Below are 20,489 nucleotides of genomic sequence, written 5' to 3'. Positions count from 1 at the left end.
ATCGCTTTTATTTAATTTATAAAATCAATATAGCGGACAGGTAAGCCGTAAGGTGTGTAGAGCGAATACTGGCAGAACCCCCCCCCCGAACCCTTAATCTCGCGTTATCTCGGCAGTCTCGTTAGGCGTGATTTAACAATGTCGAAATCGTGAATAACCGTTAAACATATTTCCCATACTGTAAATTATAGAATATGTATGAAAATTGACAACAAACATATGGAAATATTGCACACAAATATGAACGTTTAAAACACACAAATATTTTGAAAATCATATAACACAAATACCAGAATTTTCCCACATGTATATGCATATATTGAACACATATATGAATTTTCGAACATCTATCTGAAAATACTTTATCACAGAAACATGGAAATATAGAACATATATACACGCATAAACCAAATAAATAAAGAACATGTTTGCAACGTTTAACACGCCAAACATGACATTAATAATAAGAATGCTTGTAAAAGATGCAAGCAATATTTATTAATTAGTTTCAAATACGAACAATACTAGTATGGTTGCAGAGCAAAGCTACGCGGACTGGCCGTGTTGTCTCTACGTTCGTTCGGCGACAAATACCAGGCCTTAAAGACCTTCATTGAGACGGTATTTGTAGATCATTATTTTGTTTTCCGCGATGGATGCTTTTTATTACATATTGGTCGCGTACAAGGATGCCTCCGTAGCATAATTTTGTTTTACGCGTGTTTGAAAATGACTTCATGTTCTGAAAATGTTATTTTCATTGACATTGATATATTAAAACAACTGAACATACATATTTTGTAAATTGACATGTTTATTTAACGTTTATAAGGAATATCGCAACGCAACGCGTACATCGTACGGCGTCAGTTCCTTTCCTAGAGGTCAGGAGTACTACAAAGCATGCCTCAAATGGCATCTTAGTCTGGATATCACACCGGAGGAGGTAAACGCGAAAGGCCTTCAGGAGGTCAACAGGATATATACAAAAATGATGCAGGTCGGTCAAAGGTGTTATTGTTACTATGTTTATAAATTGAAACGTGTTAAAGTAATCAGAATACTTTCACATATTATGGAACAGGTAGCATTTGCGTATCTGATATCACTTGGTAACATGTTAGGCACCCAGCAAGATCTCTCATCCACAATCATACAATTAATGCATTTACGAAAAACAAAAAACAATTTTAAACATGTTTCTTTAGAATATACAGTCTTTCATAAACGCATGGCATTGCTTGGTTGTTTTCTGTAAAAAAAAAAAGCATATCCATTCGTATCATAATTATGTTGTTTTATGATAAAATTAAATGTATGCAGATTGAGAAGTCGGTATTGTGTGTATTGTGTGTAATCCTTTTGTTAACATTGACAACTTAAATGTACACTAGTAAACTCAATAAATGTTGTAAGAAAGATATCTTTGCACTAACACTTAAATGCAACTTTCCGCCATATGAGAAATTATGATAGGTTTTCGAAAATAGCTGTGTTTTCTACTCGGCACGCTGTTCAAGTTGAAAAACAATTAAGGCTACTGGACGTATGTTAAACGTTTATATTGTTACTCACTCAAGTGTTCGCTTCATAAATAGTAATGATATCGTACATGGATTCTTACAGAGTAGCACTGTCTCTTCCTCTTGTACAATAAATTAACTATTGGAATGTGTTGCATGTTCATGGGTTATCCTTGACCGCAAAGTCAAACAAATACCAACAATTGTAAAAGTTGCATACGCTGTTGTTGTTTGTGAAAGAGTTTTCGTCTGTAAATCAAATTGTTCACCACATAGCAAAAAATCATTACATGTGTATGTACATACATATTGTGTTGGTTGGAGCCGGACTGATAACTGAATGACTCAAATCGATTCTTACAGCTTTCTTGAGTTTCGTGTTGTCGTCATTAAAACGATATTCACTGCTCACGGATATAACTATTTTCTGTGTAGGTATTAGGTCGACTAGGCTTCAAAGGCAGCGTCAAGGAGTTCTTCGCTTCTATTCGAAATGATTCACGATTCATCATCAAGTCGCCGGTAAACAGATAAAAGTTGCGCCTTAAAATTAAATAACCATTTTGTATAATAACATACATTTAACTGTTCATGTGACACGTGTATGCTAGGGCAATTGGTATATTGTGTTTAAATAACTATAAAAGTTTCGTGCTTGACATGATAAGGCAATAAATGACATGGAAATGATTTTTTTATAAGAAAATGAAGTGCATATAGGTAACCGTTATTTATCTATGCGTATAACTTGCTTTTAACAAATATTCCTAGTAAATTACTTTACAATTCGAGATTTTTTTTTAATTTATATATATATCATAAATTTATCATAAATGAACATCTTTCAGGAAGAAATCATTCACCGATTTGAGTCTTTAATAAACGATCGTGTTAGACCGAAGCTGTCCAAATTCTTCAAAAACATTCCAACCAACCGAGTTGTGTAAGTGTGAGTAAATATGCACATGCGTACTATTGTAGATAATATTTTATATTATTTACAAAGCCTTCGCGATTGTATGTTTCGTTTATAAATCTCATACGGAGTTCAAATGCTAATAAATGTCCATCATAAATGTGTAAATGCAACTGAATAAAATACAAATAGTTTTCAATTAAACATAGTAGCGATCCATCACCTTGATCAAAAGCATCAGCGCATTTATATCATTTCAACAGTTAATCTCAAAAGGCTTTGCCATACAGAGTAAATAATGCAATACAACAAAATCGACGGACAAACTATGACCTTCAGATACATTTATATATTTATAATTTGTACATGAAGATGACTACAATGCATATTTCAAAGGATCATGCTGAAAGTACTTTTGCAAACCACTTTGTATCATTGTGATCATTCCACATAGACATAGTAATGAGATGCGCGATTATTGCCTTATGTCAGATAGTTATGTCAAAACCAAATTGTGTCAAACAACACTGGCTGATCGGTTGTATCGTTAGTTGTTCATGTCAGCTGCATTTTACAAAATGAATGTAGTTAAATGTAGCGATGAAGCCTATGCGTGATTGACAGGCTAAAGTCTATGCCCGATTGACAGATTGAAGCCTATGCGTGATTGACAGGCTAAAGCCTATGCGTGATTGACAGAGTGAAGCCTATGCGTGATTGAAAGGTTGAAACTTATGCGTGATTGACAGAGTGAAGCCTGTGCGTTAATGACAGGGTAGAGGCTCTGCGTGATTGACATGGTGAAGCATATTCGAGATTGAGAGAGTGAAGCCTGTGCAATAATGACACGGTAAAGGGTCTGCGTGATTGACAGGGTGAAGCCTTTGTGTGATTGACAGGGTGAAACCTCAGGTGATTGACAGAGTTAAGCATATGCGTGATTGACAGAATGAAGCCAATGCGTTAATGACAGGGTAAAGGCTGTGCGTGATTGACATAGTGAAACCTATGCCTTATGTTCGACAGGGTGAAACCTATGCCTTATGATTAACAAGGTGAAGCATATGCCTTAAAATTGACAGGGTGAAGCCTTTGACTTATGACTTACAAGGTGAAGTATATGCCTTATGATTGACAAGGTGAAGCCTATTTCTTATGATTGACAGGGTGAAGAAAATGCCTTACGATTGACAGGGTGACGCCTATGCCTTATGATTGACAGGGTAAAGCCTTTGCCTTATGATTGACAGGATGTGGACTATGCCTTTTTATTGACAGGGTAAAGCCAATGCCTTATGATTGACAGGGTGTAGCATATTCCTGATGTTTGACAGTATGAAGCCTATGCCTTATTATTAAACGTGTGAAGCTTATTGTCCTATAATTGAGATGATGAAGTCAATGCCTTATGATTGACAGGGTGAAGCATATGCCTTATGATTGACATGGTGAAGCAAATGCCTTATGATTGACAGGGTAAAGCATATGTCTAATTATTGACAGGGTGAAGCCTATTCCATATGATTGACAGGGTGAAACCTATGCCTTACGATTAACAGGGTGAAGACTATGTTGTATTTTTTTTGATTGACAGTGTGAATCATATGCCGTATGATTGACAGGGTGAAGCAAATGCCTTATTATTGACAGAGTGAAGCCTATGCCTTATGATTGACAGGGTGAAGCCAATGCCTTACGATTGACAGGGTGAAGCATATGCCTTATGACCGTCAAGGTGAATCCTATGCCTTATGATTGAAAGGGTGAAGACTATGTTCTATGTTTTGTGCTTGACAGGGTGAAGCCTATGCCTTATGATTGACCGGGTGAAGTAATTGCCTTATGATTGACAGGGTGAAGCCTATGTCTCATGATTGACAGGATGAAGCCAATGCCTTATGGCTGACAGGGTGAAGCATATGCCTTATGATTGACAGGGTGAAGTCTATGCCTTATGATTGACAGGGTGAAACATATGCCTTATGATTGACAGGGTGAAGCATATGCCTTACGATTGACAGGGTGAAGCCAATGTCTTATGATTGACAGGGTGTAGCAAATGCCTTATGATTGACAGGGTGAAGCCTATGCATTATGATTGACAGGTTGAAGCATATGCCTTATGATTGACAGGGTGAAGCATATGCCTTATGATTGACAGGATGAAGCCAATGCCTTATGATTGACAGGATGAAACAAATTCCTTATGATTGAAAGGATGAAGCCTATGCATTAGTTGTGTGTGATTGACAGGGTGAAGCCTATGCCTTATGTTTGTGTGATTGACAGGGTGAAACCGATGCTTACTGATGGCCCAGTTGGATCATATTCAATCGGTACCCGACGGTACCAGACCAGGAGTGTTTTACGCTTACGTAAGAAGGCCTGAAGATAAGTAAGAGACCGTTTAACAATACCATATTATTAATGGAAAAATAATTTACCTTATAGAAATAAAATGGGTTTTTTAATAGATGTTTTTTTCAATACGTTGGTCGTTTGAATTAAATTATCAAGGCGTTACTCACCAAAATAAATGCTATAATAGTAGTTTTACGTTAGTTTATTTTGTTTTGAAAATTCGGAATCTGCAGGACCAATCTCGAGTGGGGAAGAACATTTGTGTTGTTTGAAATTTCAATATAAATTCATAACCTATCCGTTACACTTTCAAAGTCCAACATACAACATGCCGGCCTTGGTGTTGCACGAGGCAGATCCAGGTCATCATCTTCAGGTATATATTGCGTTTGATGATTGCTTCATCTGAGTTGTCTTTTCCTTTATCAAACACATCCGAATAAATAAGTAGGAATCACATGGGTTATTTCGTAGCAGTTGCTTACTATAAGCATGAAGTCTTACGATAGTATACCATAAACTCCGCCTTGTATGTCGTTATGATAAATAAACAGTATGAGGAGATAAATTAACTTAAGTGGACTGCCATTCAAACATAACGATATTGTTTATGTTGGCAATATTCTCGCGTTTGCTCTTGAACATGTTGACTATTTGAAACTATGCTGTTGTGCATGTTCCAATATTATTTGCAGGACATTTATGCTCAGGCGGCGACCGGTATTCCGATGTTTCAAAAAGTCATCGATTACACGAAATAGTTCGCAATACCTTTACATTTCCCATACTACACGTCATATACAGAGGTAAATGTATCAATTTACTTGTGCTTGTTTAACGTTCGGTACATTCATAGTTATGGTATTTAAGTTTTTTAGTTATATTAAATAATTAAATTTCAGAAAGTCGTGTATGTATCAATAAACATATGATATTATAAGCCTAATTTTAATTTTAGCCTTATCAAATTGCACTTGTTTATTTCTTTTGAATCAGATTTAATTCGATTTTATTATGGGTTTTTTTTAACTTGCGAGTTGTAATGCCACACGTTTAATTTTAGCAACATATAGCAAAAATATTTACATGTAGTAACGACTATACAGTGATCATGTTTATCTGAAAATGTTATATAAGTCAGAATTAATGAACAACATTAACTATATATTGTGTCAAATGTCGCCTGCAGTTTTTGAGATGCATCCATTGCAGGGTTTGGCTCTTTATGCTGAATCACTGGGAGAAAAGGATCAACTCGATATCTACCAAGACGATTACGAACTGTACGTTAATGCCGTGATTGGAATGCGGACATTCGTTGGCTCAAATTTGAGCTATGCTTTTTCTTATCTATACCTCGCAATGGACTTTGACAAAATCATTATATATCTCTCTCTCATAAGAAGTGATGCGCTTTGCTTAAACAATATAGCCGTAGGTAAATACCAATGTCTAGTATTAATTTCTTAAGTTTAATCAATATGCAAAACCTTAATTTGATGGAACACGATTACGAATATTATCCCGGCATTTATTTCGGCAAAATACATATATTCAATTAAACTAAATACATCTACGTGTGTCAAAAGTGAAACTGGCATTCCAAATGTACAATCGAAACGCGATATAAAGATAAACTAAATACTGGTAGATACGGAATTGATCCAACTATCGCACATTTTATAATGTAGAATATTGTGATGTTGACGCATTTTGTAAGAAACGTTAAGTAAACGTATTATGATAAGTATGTGTCGTAAAATTTATGTAGCATATTAGTGTAAATACCATACCTTAATGTATACATGCATGTACTTAGTATTTGAATTACGCGTATAAACATGTATACAAAATAAGCAAATAATCATGTTATTAATATAGCTTGCCCTTGACCAATCCGTTGACAAGTCGCTGTTGTCCTCAAACTTAATTGAGTGCCAGCCAGTGTAAGAGTTCAAGCATATTTTTCTGATTAGGTTCCAAAAGCTACGAATGTAAAGCTATCGAATAAAGTGACACATTTTAATTGGTAATTTAATGAAGGGAGCAAGTAATAAATTAACAAAATCGTTGCTCTTTTGTTTCCTCGCCTTTTGTATAAAATATAATGAGGAAATCGGACAGGACCGGACCCCTTATTCGTAAAATGCATGCACTTCCCTTGAACAGGTGGAAGTAACGTACTCTGGATAGTATAAAGGCCCAGGAGAAATTCCCACCCTCTGATAATGGAATCATAATTATGATTCCAATATAAAAGGGTGGGTGATTTTATTTGCATGGCTCTTTGTCAATTTTCCTCTCATTAAACATGATTTTATATACTTATTTGAATATATTGGGCTCCTGGGCCCATATACTATCCAGGTTACGTTACTTTCACCAGTGTTCCCTTTATCGCGCTTCGTTGTATCGCACTTTGGTTTTTAAACGTGATTTCCTATATAGCCTTATCGGGCTATACATATACAGACATATAGAGACTGATTCATATACCATTTCAGGATGGGACGCTACAGCTTCGAGATTTTCAGGGCATGTCGGCTTGTGGTGGACACCGGCTTGCATTACTTCAAGTGAGTGAAAACTGATAAAATGCTTTCTGTAAGTCGCATCCTTGCATAATTGTTAAACGATTGACCTTAATGTGCAAACGAACCCAAATGATGGCAAATTGTAGATATCTTTACTCGACACTATATACAACACACCCGAACCATATTGTTTAATTTGATCATCATACAATTGAATTCGCTTTACACCAGCTGGACACGTGACTCAGCAATCGAGTACATGCTGAACTACACGTCGTTTACGCGTGAATCCATAGAGATCGAGATTGACCGTTACATCACGTTGCCAGGACAGGAAACTGCGTACAAGATCGGAGAGTTGAAAATAAGGGAGTTACGTGCCCTGACAGAACAGGAGCTTGGTAATTGTGTTGTTGATTTTAAGGGTAAGGATTACCAACAACAGTACACATGCAAGACGGCTTTACTTGTGTTAAACTCATTTCCCGAGAAAATCGTTATTCTGTAATGAAATTTGATTACGATGAAATTTATTTGCTTTCATTAGGCCCAGTGTTCGACATACAGGAATTTCACTTGGTTCTGTTGGACAATGGTGCTGCTGTTCCTCTGTCAGTTCTTGAAAAGCTTGTTAAAGAGTGGATACAGGAAGTAAAATCGAAAGGCAAGTGTGCGTGTTCTTAATTAAACCGGTCCATTTATTTTATATGTTATTTGTTCTCTAGTAATCCGTAAACTGAAATTGTCCCATGTACATATAGTTCAATAATAGTGAGTTACAATTTGTTCCTTGTTGATAAATAACTTAAAGAATTGCTGTTGACTAATTGGCTATGTAGATGACATGTAAAATACTATTCTAAGAAGTAAAATATTTAATATACGATGCTCACTGCTTCAGCCAACGGTAAATGAAGAATGTTGATGTCAGTAACAGAACATTGAGCTCGTTTATATACTGTCATCCATATGTATCCCATAGAATAAATTTGTGTACCGAGTTCATCAGTAGCATGTTAATAAGATAATTTTGGCAGAAACCGTTAAAAAGGTGTCCAGCGACTTTTGGTCATGGCGGCTGTCTATCTCAAGGGAATATTCCACTACTATTGGCACCTACAAGTACAACGATAGGCTTGATTCGTACACATATGAGAAACTCGATGACATGAAGGTATTCGATAAGGAGTTATTCGTAACAATACAATTAACAGTCGCAATATAATTCTCTATTCTTTAGTCTTTGTCGTTTTGGGGTTGATATGTAAATGAAATTTGAATGAAATACGCATCACAGTGCGATACTTTTCCACTGGATAATTGGCTTATTCACGCTGACATGGCGTATGTGGTTAACTACAAACGCAGAGACAATGATCTTAGAATAGCAACTCCCTATTAAAAGCATGGTCATTGGGAAAATCACAACCCTCTAACATAAAACAAATTCTTATCAACATTATTTGGACGATAGCGTCATTATTTTGAAGGCTTCACAATCAAACACTTCTTCATAGGAGGTGATAAAGTACATGTAACCATTGTTTGAACATTCTTTACGCATTAACATGAATAGCTTAAATATACATATATTCTTAAGTTTCTATTTTCACAGTAAATTTGGATTCTAAACTTGAAAAGGTTAATAAGATACCGTTGAAAACAAACTTAAATTTGCAGGCAAGTCGTATTTGTTCGCACTGTTTCCATTGTAGGTAAAAGTAGACGACTTTTTAAAACGCTTATCTTGGGTGAACAGTTCAGCTCTTGAAGGGGAAAAGCATATCTCATTCAATGTGTTACAGAACATCCTAGAAAGCGTGGGAGATGGCTATTAATTGAAGGAGTATGAACTTTTCATGATCACTTTTCTGTAACTGAAGTTAATACATATTGTATACAGTAGGGCTGGTTTCATTATTGATACATCTATAATAAATGTGCATCGTATGTTGGGTATATTTTCTAAGTTTATTGATTTCACAGATTTACGCACGTTTAATACATGTCACTGTCACACATTTGTATTCAAGAATATTTAGGTGGGCGTTAACATACATATTTTATGTCTTTGTCGTCGACAAATACTTTTATTAAAGTAACTACTGTAGAAAAAATATTTTCGGTTTTTAAACATTTTGAAAATAAATATTTAGTACTTTCTGTAACCCAGGTATTAAAATAAAACAAAGAAAAACACTTTTTGAACAAATGGTCTTGTTATTACAGCTATCAGCCTTTGAACCCAATAAATTTCCTGGAGCTCTGGTATACCCGTCTCGACATGTTTGTCTCAGTACAGCCTTTTGACACTGAAGGAGACTTTGTAAACTATATTCGCAGAATTGAAGGAGGGCCACAACAGGTATTGATTAAAAAGATTTTGACGTTGTTGTAATAATCTGTATCTTATTTTGGGGGCGATTTACATTGATTTTGGGTTTACAGCCACTTTATGTTGTATGATTTCAGCTGGAGGAAATGATGAACTTGAGTCGCAGAGCGATTGCAAATGGTCACACAAGCCATAATGCCTCAGTTGTGAGTAACACGCGTATATTAAGTTAGGGGCTCTAATTATATGTTTAACAATTGTTTTCAGTTACAATACAGACATTTTTTTTTTAGAAATCGCATATTCCATCTTAAATGATGTGGCATTTAAAACATTCATTGCCATTAGGAAAATGCATAATCACAAAGAAGATACTTTAATAAGAAATTTTATTAATTTCACTTACGCGTAAATTCCCGCTGAAAATTAGAGTTTAAACAGATTCAAAATTGAAACACTTAACTCGTATTTGTATACATGTCATCATATTTGTTTACAGTCCCGTGTTCCTCGAAACATCGACGACATGGTTAAACCACCAAACGAATCGGCACTTTATTCACCATTTAAAGACTATGCCAATGATATTCTTGGAAACAATGCGTATGTACACAGTATATGGATATATCGAGTTATATAAGTCTTAATGATCATTTGATATAGGTTTATATTCACAAAATCGTATTCGTTCAAAGTAACTGCAAATTATAAAAACGCATAACCAAACAGTTGTATATATAGTGCATGTTACCATATCAAATGTATTTTTATTTTAAAGGGAAGTATATTATGCTCTTAATAACAGCGATTTATCGACCTTAGAATGATAAGTAGTAATATATTAAGTTTGCTACATAAATTATGCATGACATATTTGCCGTTTATGTCCTTAGAGCGACGATGGATAAACGGCTTCAAGATGCCATTACTGCATTCAATGCTAAACTCCTAAAGGTCAAGGAGTTTTTAATCAACGTAGGTCAACAGTAATAATGTTTATTCATAAATATGTTTTTTATGTTTCAATATTGTAGAGTGTGAAACTTATTCAATTGGTACATGTGAAAGGTAAATTAAGAATGCAAAAAGTCTATATGACGATAACATTTTACCTTGGCGATATGATACTGTACAAGGTAATTTCATATTATACAACATTAACAATATTATTTTCAATGTTAGTATACAAGAGAAGTTGACACGTATGTGCTATATATTTTCAAATAGGCTCTATTGGCTCATTCATAATTTTAAGAAAATTGAGCCTATTTGAAAAAATATATATGTCTGTGTGTGTGTGCGTGCGTTTGTGTGTTTGTGTCTTGAATATGTAGTATATATACCGGTATTGTTTTAGAAGAATATTATGATAATTTTTGTTGTACAATCTTCAAGGAATATATGCCCAAAACGCGCCCTGGTCTCGGGATAGGGAGCTTACCGCGAGGAAGAGAAAACTACCAAGCGTGCCAGAGGTTCCACACTTCCACAGACATGACAGCACAGCAGATCTATGACAAAGGTTTGGAGGAGGTGGATCGTATAGAAAAGCTTATCAGAAAGGTATAGAGTTAAAGGCATCAAGGGCGATGATATAGGACCATTATGTGATTTCAAAAGATTGTCTTGTACTTGAAACTGCTGGAAATCCTTTCAAACTGTAAATACATCGGTAAAATTAGCTTAACATTGTGAAGCAGAAGACTTATCTTGTTTTTCAACCAGTCGACAAACATTGATTGCCATTTGCACGTTTGTCCTATATTGTATATGCCATGATTTGATTGTCATGGAAGTTTACAACGTTTGCGATTGAAACCATTAAGCTAGTACTCAATATTTTTTCAGTTCTAGTTACCATAATTGAGGTTGTAACACATTACATTTAGAATAGTGCCATAAGATATCTATATTAATTCACACAATCTTAAGGTATTAGCTTTTTCAAGTAAGTACACACACGGAAACACGTTACACGTCCCTGTACATATATTGTGTACAAGTTCTGGGGACTGTAAAATTAAATATTGAAAAGCACATGTCAATTTTGCTTTCGATCGACTACGAATGCGATACATATTTTCTGCAAAGCGAACGTTGCTAGAAGCTGAAATATAAAACAATAAACAAGCAAGTGAATTTGGGTTACGTTATATGTAAGGTTATATGGAAATATTCACAACATGTGAGCTCATTGAACTACTCACTAACAAAAAAGATCTTTTCGATTATGTATAACAGATTAAAGCACGTGTTTTTGTAATATCATAACAGCCATATGAAACAATAAAGGAGAAGAAATTACTTGTTTTGGTTCTAATCTGAATTTACGGCAGGTGTTGCAATTGTAACATTCATCATGATTACTTCTTTCGTTATCTATGCCTTAAACCATAGTGTAATTCGTTAACATGATACTATTTAATAGACAAGTAAAGTAGCAGATTAACTGAATTGTTGTGTGTGTTTTTTATTAGACAATGGTCAACGTAGGGTTTCCCAATACAACAAAGATATCAGATATGTATACCAACTTGTCAAGTGACGCGAAATTTCTCTTCAATAATCCGGTGAGTAAAATATATTGACACAAATCTTCAAATCTTTTATATTGAAATTATTCTCATTACTTTCTTATGTTCTTATTATTCTCATTGCTATCTTCTGTTCGTATTACTAAACTATTACATACATGGCACACAATTTAAATTGTAAATGAACTTTACCTGTAATTATGTTAAACATTGTGTAGTTATTACGGATTGTCGAATGATTATATAGTTATGGATATTCTAACAAAAAGTTGTATTCCTATGTCTTAACTCAATACTCCTCGATTTTGTAAAAATAATAAGTTTTAATACAAATATGTATCGCACCATAAAACCCTCGACGAAATCACAGATCACAGTAGAATGTGTGTGTACTGTTTAACGCAGAAAACAGGCTCAGTATGGTTGCTTTTTTTTCTTTTTTTCATTTGTTGTTACTGTTTTGTTTTCAGCTAATTTGTTTTACATTCGTTATGAAGAGAACACTTTACATTATGGGATAAATAGCCTGCCAACTAAGCGACGAACGCTGATAAGTTTATTTGTACAGTACAATAAACATAACCACTCGCCAGAACTCATTATTAAAATCCCCATAGATATATAATTTAATATGCGTTTATCACTTATATATTTTCATTTCATTCACATGAAAAATGCACATGGTTAATGGATACAAATTGTAATCGTGCTTGACATAACGTATACTTGTATTTTAGGCAGATGCCCTTGCACATTTCAACGAAATTATTTTCGAACGAATAAAGCCATTGCTGCCGAAAAACTTCCGTCATCTCCCAGACTTGCCGCTAGAGTAAGGGAAATTTACTATTCTGTATTATTGTTGATTCTATAACAAAAAAAATATCAACGACACTTTCGTTTGCATGGGTACATTGTAATTCTAACGCTAGAGCTACGGTTCGTCTATAGTTCATTTAATGGTAAATTCAAACATCAGTACACTTGCAAATATGAAACCATTTTAAAATCATTTGAACACACAAACTTTATTCATCTAAAAATTGAGACATAGCCCTCATGGAACACTGAAATTTATACAATGTGTAGTTCATTCGTGTACTGTACTAAACACAACTTTATAGTTTACAAGTAATTTCGCATCATATTAAATATTTAAGAGACATTTGTTTTTGACAAGTGCCTGCTTACCAACCAGTCTAAATCCTATTCAATTGAATCACTGGGCTTGTTTTTATATGAAAGATATTGGTACCGGTGCTAATTTTAGTACGAGCTTGTAACACGACCTATTTAACTATCATTATTGTGCAGGGTTCGAGCTACTGTGTCCGACGGAGTTGGCGGAGAATACTGAACAGGATCTGCGGACGGATCAAGACCTGGAATTTTCTATGTAAACCTTCACAGACCCGAGGACAGGTTAGTTTCTTTTATAAATTCATAAACTTATTTTATGAGACGGATAAGGATTTTAAGGATGTTCTGTAAAATATAACAAAAATGGCAATTAACATATAGCGGGAAGATCGGTGCCCAATATACACTGCAAGCGTAACGATATCAAAGGTCAATTTAACATGTAAAAGGTAAGTATACAATATAACTTGGCTAATATCGCATAAGTGTAGTGATTATTCATTTATAAAAACTACAATATTGTTCATTCAAACATTCACTTTTTTTAACAATCGGTTCGTTTCTTTCACAGACCTTCATATGCGATGGTTTCGCTTTCACTTCATGAAGCTTTGCCAGGCCATCACAATGCGGTATGTTCTGACGCATGCCGTTATGATAAATGGAATCACCTTAGCAGTAAATTACACTAGCAATAAGGACAATACCTTTTTGTCACAGGAATAGAATGCATTCACATTACTTAGAAGCTTACTTTAGGGGGACTTACCTCATGAATTTAGGAACATATGGATCAATGCGCGTGAAAATTTGTGTTGCACATCTTCACTTATGGTGGTGGCCGTTTTTGAAATTCAAGTCAAAAGCATGAGAAAGTTGGACGTAGTTTGCTTCCCAAACGTATATGTTCTATTCCCGTCATAACCAGTTAACATTTGGCAAGAAAACATGTCCTGCACATTTTCACTGCATGATTTTATGACCTTTTTCAAGTTTCAATTCAATTGCATCATTATTATTGAAGAAGTTCGATCCACAAAACTAGAACAGTGTATGCTTTCGCCGTTTAATATCTAAGTTACAGAGACTATAACTAAAGAATGCGTGAATCACTGGGCCATTGCACACTTACGCTTTATGTTGATGACACATTTTAACTTTAACTTTTTTACAGCTTGAGAAATTTAGAAGTAGATCGTCTTTTAGCTGAATGGTTTAGTTCAAAGGAATACAACTCATGAAGTTATGAATAAGGCATACAGCAGGATTTCTAAACATCGTTACTAAATGGTGATGACAACACGTTGAAGGTTCAATTTAATCGCTGGAGATGTTGAGGTAGTTCGTTTCAAAAACGTTCGGAATTGTATGCATGCGGAAATACGTCGACACCAATCAACCAACCGACTACCCAACCGACCAAATGTTATAAAAATATATATTAAATGCACGCTATGTTTATATTCGTCTTTTATTTGCATCGTGATTAATAGCTAATTGTGTATTATATTTTGTAGCAAGCGTCTAATTTCTTTTATTTTTTCCGTTATATGATCATACTGTTAGCCTTATTCCTGTTTCATGTACAGCAAAGTTATGGCCTTCCTCGCTGACATCCCGCCATTCATGAGGAACATGGAGTGGATTTCATTCAATGCACCATACTTCTTACAGTTCTTCAATGCGTTTTCGGAGGTGAGCAAATTAGTGTGACTCAAGATCTAATACTTTTGTAAATTGAGATGGATTAATTGCTCATAATTAACACCGACAATTGCGGAATACATATTGCAAAAGTACAATGCCATGATATTATTGCATAACAAAGATGTCATGAGCGTATTTGCAATAAGTACATGCATCTATATCGGTGCATTCATTACATATGAAGCTTATATTAAGGTTCTATAAATCAGAACAAGACACACTCATTAAAGAGTCCAAATAAAACAAATGGATTGCTTTTTAAATAATTGGATTATAAAATTCTATTTAAAAACGTATTTTTTCAGGGATGGGCTCTATACGCGGAATTTCTCGGAGAAGAAATGGGCATTTACCATGACGATTACGAAATGTCAGTATTTAATATTTAGTAACTTGCTTTACAAATGTCAAATGTTCTACCTATTACTTAAACATAAAATGGTTTCAAAAAAGGCTTACGTACGTTTGCAAATTGTATTAAGACGAACATGTACGACTGCTTTCAGGCTTGGTCGTTATAGCGACGAGATGTTCCGAGCCGTAAGATTAGTAATAGATACAGGCATCCACGAATACAAGTGAGTGACTCTCGTTATGTGCATTTATTAATGAGCACTGCAGTTTGGCGGTTGCCTTTTTCATCATTTAATATTGCACAAACATGTTGTGTGTTCTAATTGCGCCGTGTATAATCGATCCGTAAACGAATGCTAATTGAGCATCATAATGTGTTGGATATCATATTTTTTTAAATATTTTTGTAACATTATTGTTCTTTAGCTGGACGAGTGACCGAGCTATCGAATACATGTTGAATTATACTAATTGACACCCAACGGAGCGGAAAAAGAGATTGATCGCTACTCAACCTGGCCCGGTCAGGCCACCGGCTACAAGATCGGAGAAATTAAGTTCAAGGAACTCAGAAAAAAGGCTTCCGACGCTTTAGGTAAATCAATCATGTGACCCGACTTCTAATAGTTGCCATTACTATGCCTGTCAAACGCTTTTGTCAGTGTAAGAAAACCAAAAATGTAATATACCTCCAATAGTAACTGTCAGCTAACGTGTCAAATACTTCTCACAAATAAGGTTAACAAACAAACCAAAGTTTTCGGACAGTTTTTGGGAATCAAACCAAAGCTTCGGGTATTTGCTAATGTAGGGGGAGTACACTATTTCAAACAATCCAGCCGAGACAAAGGCTTCTGACAGATGAGATATCTCAAACCATGTATAAGGGCTTGAGGCAGCAGTAGAAAATTCAGGTTAACGTACCTTCATGAAAGCGTGCGGGCAGATTTAGCGAATTCAACCAGGGTAACGCTTTTGGATATTTAAAACGAAAGACGATAAAAACTGAAGTCCGATTTGTCATATTTCATGACTTAAAAGCTGGTTACACTTAAATATTTTACCTCACAATTGAAAGGATTTTTCGTCACTTTTTTAATTTTTGTTTTTTCTTAAATTTCATCTATTGTTTTAGTGGTTGTTTAAATTGATATATTCATTTATATTGACACATGAGTTTGAGTGGTAAACAATTGTTCATAAAACAACTTGAGCCGTTATCGTTTGCATTAAAAATACGTAAACATTATGCAATTTCAGGAAGCAAGTTCAACCTAGCTGATTTCCACTACACCGTCCTGCGCTATGGTTCGATGCCCCTGTCGGTGCTTGAGTACGTGGTGGATCAATGGATCGTCCAACCAGAAAACCGACGGCGGCCATGGCGGTATTAACAAACCGGAAAAGAGTCCGTCGAAACGATGGGCCTGTGTTGTCGGCCGATGTACTCAGTGTTATATTGGCCGCCATATATGCAATTATTCAACATTGAATTCAAATGAACAAACCCAGCATTTATGACACCTTTTTATATTTTGGTAGGATACAAAAGCAGTTACACATTTGACCAGAATGAACATACACGAACATGTACGTAGAGGCGGCCGTAAAAAATTTCAACTGTAAAGCAATTTTGAATACTGAGCATCTTTTGAGAGACCTCCATTTTTCGAAAGCATCGTTTTAAGCAAAATTCAATTTCCATATAAGAACAAACACACGTGTATAATTCATATTGCGATAAATATAACTGACTTAAATTGATAATACATGCAGATGGTACTATAATTTTGCCAATTTTTTAATATAAAATTTTTATACCGTTCAAATAGACCCACAACCACGTTCAATAAATAACAAAACATTCTTTACTCAACACAGTATCAATAGAAGCTGTTTTTATTATTCAAGAAATACGATGCATGATCATGTGTTTGTTTGTTTATAACCATCATTGATGTAACGATATAATAATTATATAGACCGTTCCAGAATCGATAAATTGACCGCCGCCATATTGTCAGTCACGTGACTGTCCGCCATTACACTAATGCCAACTTCTGCGAGTCAGCGATTCCAAAAGCCAAAGACGTAGCGAATACCCGCTTCGCCGATGTCGGATAAATAAATAACTTAATGAATAATTTCAGACGATTATCTCATTTTTTTGTTGTTTAATTGGATTGTTTGAAGTTGAGATTAATTGTTACAATAAAAAATTAAAATGCTCTTGTGTGTTGTTTTTTTTGTGTGTGTAACAAGTGGTATCATCGGCGAAAATTTGCCGGTTCAGTCGCTCATATTATTTTTATTAGACATTTTACTTATAACTTGTTACAAACAATTCACGCATGTTATGTTGTGTTGATTTTAATAGCCGCAACATCAAGCAGATTATACTTATAAAAGATTCTCGCGCAATTAATTAACGCTAATTGTTTGAAATCGGTAAAACTCTATACTCTAAAATCACAACATAGTGTATTAAGTATGGTATTTTTTGATACGCCTTCCATTATTTTTCTTGTTCTACTGATATCAGATATAAACAAATTATTGTTTGGAATTTAAATTTAGTTTGTGAGCTGGGAATTATGTCTCGTACAAAAACCCGAACTTTTGGGAGGAGTGATATTGATCTTGACGATCTTTTAGGAGATTATATGGAAGATGAAGAGAAAGTGAATATATCTAGTTGAGTAGATTTTCATCTTTGGAAAACATTAACAGCTATAAACCAAAAATCTTAAAAGATGTATTTTATAGGTTTTTGCAGTAACGCCAAAACATATGGATAACGAGGCTTGTTTAGTCAATAAATCGAAACGAAACTCCAAAAAAAAAACTAAATAATATTTCAAAAATATATTATTAAGTGCCAAAAGAATTTATTAATACATTTATTGGCATCTTAAAAAAACGCGTCATTAGCATCAAAGTAAAGATTATATGAAGACTGAAAGGCCGACAATTTGACACAACAAAGAGCTCTATGCATAAGCCGTATATTTTTTGCAGAAAATCTTCAATAAATTACAATAGTAATACATCTAATAATAAAAATATAATTATGAATGGCATAAGTACGTTAGTGTGATAAACACGTGAGTGATAGAAAGTGTAAGGGGTGCATTGAATATAAACGTACTACAAAGCCCTATTAAAAGCGAAGTGCATAACAGTATTTACATGTAATTTTAATTTGATGGGTTTTGTACAGAGAATGACGCTATTGAGGAATATTAACATACAACTGAAAAACACAACTTTACATGATGCAAATTGAACTGTGTATTCATGTATATTGAAAACTCGTTTCTAGTGAATATGAGTGGCAAATATCGAACATTTTAACACACATATATCTATATACATATTTTTTTAAAAACATTATTTACCCCCGTTGGTGTCCAATGTAATTTCTTGTTTTTATGATGTCGTTCGTGCATTGCCGTAACATTAAATCTTCATACGAAACGACGTAGTTTTAATTAACCGATACCCGCTAAATACGTTAAATGTTATGTTTTAGGTAAATTTTATAATTATCAAATACTTTTTTTCATAAATTAAACCATTGATTAAACGGGCTAGTATCTTTACGGTGTACAATTTCTGATATTCTATATTGGACATAACTTTTAATTCGTACAATATGTAACATATCTAATGTACGCAACTGTTAAGTATGTCGGAGGTAAACTATTAAACCAAATGACTGCTTAATACTACCAGAGAGAGAAGACATGGTGGCATCACCCATTGTGTTTAATGACCAGACTGTCATCTGCCACCCAGTGTGGTTTATGACATCCCGGGATGACACCATGTTTTTAGTTAAGTCTGGATAATATCTGATCAAAACGAGATAATAATCGGAGTATGCAGAACAAACGGGCAATTCAACACTGGAATGCAAAGGATTACGCGATTTTAAGATTGATGCAAATAATCAAATGATAAATATTGCATTTAATTCAATTAAATGTTTTTTTAATGTGTCAACGTGTTTCTTTTCCTAGACAATTACCAAAAAAATGCACGTTTTTCAAACATTTTTCTGTTATAACACTAGCTTAACATCTCCTCTAGCAGAAAAACTTTATTTCATACAATTTGCATGACAAACAAAAAGTTTTACAAAAAGAAAGAAAAATTCATCCGTTGAATAATCGGCGCTCTCTTGTATATGTTACCGGTGTTAGAGCAGTAGTGTAATGGCGGACGCGGAGAGTATTCAGGGGAGATAATTGGGTAATTACTAAATTCTGGAACGGTCTATACCATGCAACAAATATTAAAATAACTTTATATTTTCAGTTGAACACCTATAATCACTTATAAAATTATAATTGTTGACTATTTGCGATATATTCTTTTTTCATACACGACATTAATTCTACAAACGTTTGGTGCAGCCTTAATTCCGCAGTAAATGACCACTTACATATTAAGGGAATTCAACATTAAAACGTTTGAGCAATACCCGCCGATCCGCCAAAGAGGAGAAGACAGTATGCGGGCAAAGTATTTTTTATGAAAAAAAGACAAAGCCTTAAAGGGATCTTTTCACGCTTTGGTAAATTGACAAAATTGAAAAAAGTTGTTTCAGATTCGCACATTTTCGTTTTAGTTATGATATTTGTAGGAGGAAACAGTAATACTAAACATTACCATGGTCTAATATAGCCATTATATGCATCTTTTGACGATTTTAAAACCTAAAAATTATAAAGCGTTGCAACCCAAACGATTGAATAATTTGGAGAGTTCTGTTTTTGTCGTTATATTTTGTGAAACTACGAAGATTGCTTATATAAGGTATAAAATACGTCAAGTATGTGTACTCGGCGGAATAGCTCAGTAGGCTAAAGCGTTTTTACTTCAGGACTATGGCAGGACTCCAGGGGTCACTGGTTCGAAACCTGCTCCGGGCAATGTTCTTTTCCTTTTTTTAATTTTATTCTTGATTTTTACTGGAGCTTTTACGATCCAATGTTTACATTTATCAATAAAAGCATTTAATGAATAAGTTAAAAAATGCCAAAATCTGTGAAAAGGCCCCTTTAAATTCGTACGATTATT

At 34.5% G+C, this 20,489-nt stretch overlaps 1 protein-coding gene across 17 annotated transcripts in view; it reads left to right on the top strand.

Annotated features, from left to right (window-relative positions):
- LOC127833430 (uncharacterized) overlaps positions 1 to 20,489 on the top strand; it is a 142,976-nt gene that overhangs the window by 56,782 nt on the left and 65,705 nt on the right. For 2 of the 17 annotated variants that reach the window (XM_052358670.1, XM_052358665.1), the window contains exon 33: positions 15,557 to 15,628. The exons of 7 other annotated variants lie outside the window; for them this stretch is intronic. In XM_052358670.1, the coding sequence (XP_052214630.1) occupies positions 15,557 to 15,628 (72 nt within the window). Of the gene's footprint in view, positions 1 to 9,563; positions 9,700 to 9,806; positions 9,876 to 10,168; positions 10,273 to 10,562; positions 10,645 to 15,556; positions 15,629 to 20,489 lie in introns of all 17 variants that reach the window. 8 more of the 17 variants (XM_052358683.1, XM_052358677.1, XM_052358684.1 and 5 more) reach the window with 8 other exon arrangements.

The sequence above is a fragment of the Dreissena polymorpha genome, chromosome 6 (genome assembly GCF_020536995.1).
Source record: "Dreissena polymorpha isolate Duluth1 chromosome 6, UMN_Dpol_1.0, whole genome shotgun sequence".
NCBI lineage: Eukaryota > Metazoa > Mollusca > Bivalvia > Myida > Dreissenidae > Dreissena > Dreissena polymorpha.
The sequence above is the reverse complement of the archived record's forward strand: the minus strand, read 5'-3'. Positions and strand labels throughout refer to the sequence as shown.